Source organism: Micropterus dolomieu, linkage group LG02 (assembly GCF_021292245.1).
Source record: "Micropterus dolomieu isolate WLL.071019.BEF.003 ecotype Adirondacks linkage group LG02, ASM2129224v1, whole genome shotgun sequence".
NCBI lineage: Eukaryota > Metazoa > Chordata > Actinopteri > Centrarchiformes > Centrarchidae > Micropterus > Micropterus dolomieu.
This window is the reverse complement of record NC_060151.1, coordinates 11,926,309-11,929,952: the sequence shown is the minus strand read 5'-3', so window position 1 is coordinate 11,929,952 and position 3,644 is coordinate 11,926,309. Positions and strand designations below refer to the sequence as shown.

The window sequence follows — 3,644 nt, the reverse complement described above, 5'->3', positions numbered from 1 at the left end:
AAACCCATGTCTTGCATACGTCTGTGCGTGGTGGTTCTTGAAGCACTGACTCCAGCTGCACTCCACTCTTTGTGAATCTCCCCCACATTTTTGAATGGCTTTTGTTTCACAATCCTCTCCAGGGTGCGGTTATCCCTATTGCTTGTATACTTTTTTCTACCACATCTTTTCCTTCCCTTTGCCTCTCTATTAATGTGCTTGGACACAGATCTCTGTGAACAGCCAGCCTCTTTAGCAATGACCTTTTGTGTCTTGCCCTCCTTGTGCAAGGTGTCAATGGTCGTCTTTTGGACAGCTGTCAAGTCAGCAGTCTTCCCCATGATTGTGTAGCCTACATAACTAGACTGAGAGACCATTTAAAGGCTTTGCAGGTGTTTTGAGTTAATTAGCTGACTAGAGTGTGGCACCAGGTGTCTTCAATATTGAACCTTTTCACAATATTCAAATTTTCTGAGATACTGATTTTGGGGTTTTCATTAGTTGTCAGTTTTAATCATCAAAATTAAAAGGAATGAACACTTGAAATATATCAGTCTGTGTAGAATGAATGTATACATTATACAAGTTTCACTTTTTGAATGGAATTACTGAAATAAATCAACTTTTTTAATGAAATTCTAATTGTGTGACCAGCACCTGTAAATATTCTGCCTTCAGTGGAATAGCACAGTCCAGGTTTGCACAAGCTCGATAACGCACTGAGGCAAACGTGAGAACACTCAGGTGGACATGATAAGAAAGCAATATGAAACAATCTGATACCAGGGAATAGCAAACGGTTTTAAACTTCAGGGTGAAAATTTTGAGTGCTTTTGAAAGTACTTATCGCACTTGTTTGAGCAACTCAAATTGTATTTGTTTTGTCTTTTTCTGCTGTATTCTAGAGATAAATACATATTTATATAATAGCACAAAGACATAATGCCCTCCTCCTGTCACCTCCAGTGTTGATGAACAAACCAGCTTTGGTGCATAATCCTCTTCTGAATAAGATCATATCTGAGCCAAATATTGACTATTACACTGTGTTTTAGGAGCTTTTTAACGTGGATGCTTTTAAGGCTATAATGTGATAAGTCATCAGCTCAGATTCACTTTTGTTCACCTGGAAGCAATTGACAGTCAAAATCTCATAATTTAATTATATTTCCTGCATCCTGACTTGCAAATGTCAGCTGTATTATATTTCGAGCAATACAACTGGTGTGGCGGACACAGACAGGTATTGTTTAAACAGCCTGTTTGCACCAGGACTTCCAAGTCTATCATTCTTTCCCTGTCTCTCATGCAGAGACCGCCAAACACACCAAAATCAGCTTGACTTGTGCTTTTTTAGGCTTATCCTGTGCTCTGAACATAGCGGAGAGTAAAGCTCCAGTGATACTCTATAAAAAGACAGAAAGGATGAATAAAGCAAAAGAATGTCACAGCCCAGCCAAGAGGTACAGCATATTAATAGTAGGCTAAGTAAAAAAAAACAACAAAAAAAACAGCTTAGGCTACAGACTCCACATTGGACACTGTAATTCAGGTGTTGGCAACATTTCTGTCTGTGCTGGCAGAGATGTGAAACTGTTGACGTTTTGATACCTACCTCTATTTTTAAGCACTTCACTCTCCATCTACACATAGATGTAGATGTCTATTCGCAGCTCATTGTACACTTTCCAGGGAGCTTTTCATGTCTATTCATAGAACCTTATTTGAATAAACAACAGTGTGCTGTGCATGTGTGCCTGAAAGGTGTGATGAGTGTTCCTCCCTCTGTTTAAAAACCCCTGCTGATGGGTTGCACAGAGACAGTGGAAAAGTCTGAGTGATGGAATGCTGTCCTGCAATGTTTGTGGCTTAATACTGACACACCTGTAACACACGCGCACACAAGCAGTTCCCTGAGAAAGAAAATCCCTGATTTAATCTGTTCAGTCACTAAACTGCTAAAACGAAAGAGAAAATTGGATCATCATTGTAATTTGCAATCTTGAGGCTGACACTGTTAACCAGCACTGTGATGTGTGTTATAATCACACTCTCCCAGCAATAAGGCCTTCTTTGTTGCATGTCATTCCTGTGAAAACTTGGATGAAATGTACTTACAGTCATAATGGTGACTCTGAAATCGGCCTGCTCTAACACCGTAACGTTACATTTATGACTGGCTGGGTGACATGACTAGTTTTCAGCGTGGAGTGAAGGGGCTCTGTGTGCCCCTGGCAAGTCAATGCCGCCTTGGTCACACCCTTTCCAGCTTCCTCCCCCCTCCCTCTCTGCCGCCATGTTCTGGAGGAGGAGGAGGAGGAGGAGGAGGAGATACGTGTAGCCTGGCTTTAGCTGGCTTAGCATTAGCAACACAGAGCTTGGCGGAGGCGCAACAAGCACCTGAACACCGAAACAAGTACTCTATCTTGATCACCCCCCCCCAAACCTCCCCCGTGGATTTGGCGAAAGTTGTTTATGGGTTTATATATCTGGACCAAAAATAGAGCCGACGTAGCCCAAAATATATGGTAAGTTAACGTCGGCTTTCAAGACAGTCGAGTTGTTATGTTTTTTCCAGGGTGTCCTGTAATCCAGTTTGCTCTGGTGATGTCTCCACCGAGCACCCGTCTTGGCTGCTAGCTTGAAGGATTGCTAAATAGCTTAGCATGCTACTTTGCAGTCTTAGATAGAAAATACGTTTAGGTGCTGACCGTAATGGTTGTGTTTATGTGTGTAGGGCTGCTTTTGACTCCAATAAACGATAAAGTTCAGATTACATGTAATTGCTGAGTGATCGAAATTTGAATTTTAAGACGAACTACGGGAGAAACGAGATTTGCTACTGGCTAACCGAACAGAAGAGTAGCTAGCTTTGATCCAACTTTTTCAAAGGCAAGTTTTCAGTACGTAGGAATTGTTAGTCAGAGGTTGGATCTCCTGGGGTAAATATGAAAGTCGCTGGCATAACGGAGTGGTGCAGAATATATACTAACGTTGAACTTTAGCTAGGTTATACACTTTTCCAACCAATTGAGTTAAGTAACTATATCGACGTAAGCAAGTTAACGCTGTTCGCTAGCTTACTTTGCTAGCTGATGACAACTAATATTACTTGTCGCAAGTTTTCACTGATCTCGCTAACGTTAGCGGTAACCTTACGGTAAGTAGCAAGTAGGCTAGTCATTCCGCCCGATGTATTTAAGTGACGCTGCACAAACTCTGCTACACCCAATAGTATTTCGCAATTCAAACCGGCCATTTGATTTAGATATTTGTACATACGATTGAGTCAGTTGACCTAGCATACACATTCAAGTCAGCTAAAGCTACTTTAGCTCATGTGCTACTTATCACGTTCAGTGAAACGCCGTGATTTAATTGTTTTTTAAACGGCTTAATCCTTCTCTTTGTTTACGATGCAGCGTGCTTTGATAGAGGTGACTGCTATGGTAGCCCATACTATTGTGCGTCCTCAGGGCGAAACGTAACGTCCTTGTAAGTTACTTATTGCAATTTTTGGGGGAATTATTTTCGCTGTGGGCGCTGTCTGTTTACTCTGTTTCCAGTCGGGTAACCCTGCTGGCAGGCAGGCAGGCATAAAAGCTTTGCTGAAAGTCTCTGAACAGTGAAAGGTTTTATTTTTTTTCATGGGATTTAGCCTGAGA

The 3,644-nt window shown here is 41.6% G+C and overlaps 2 protein-coding genes across 4 annotated transcripts in view; one reads left to right on the top strand and one right to left on the bottom strand.

Moving 5' to 3' along the window:
• Positions 1-2,126, bottom strand: part of grapa (GRB2 related adaptor protein a) — an 82,285-nt gene extending 80,159 nt beyond the window's left edge. The window contains exon 1 of the mRNA XM_046074792.1: positions 2,098-2,126. Coding sequence (XP_045930748.1) covers positions 2,098-2,103 — 6 coding nt within the window. The 5' untranslated portion in view covers positions 2,104-2,126. The remainder of the gene's footprint in view (positions 1-2,097) is intronic.
• A 189-nt stretch (positions 2,127-2,315) lies between these two features.
• epn2 (epsin 2) overlaps positions 2,316-3,644 on the top strand; it is a 28,119-nt gene continuing 26,790 nt past the window's right edge. For 2 of the 3 annotated variants that reach the window (XM_046074734.1, XM_046074727.1), the window contains exon 1: positions 2,316-2,507. The gene's annotated coding sequence lies outside the window, so the exon portion shown is untranslated. The remainder of the gene's footprint in view (positions 2,508-3,644) is intronic. The other variant, XM_046074711.1, reaches the window with a different exon arrangement.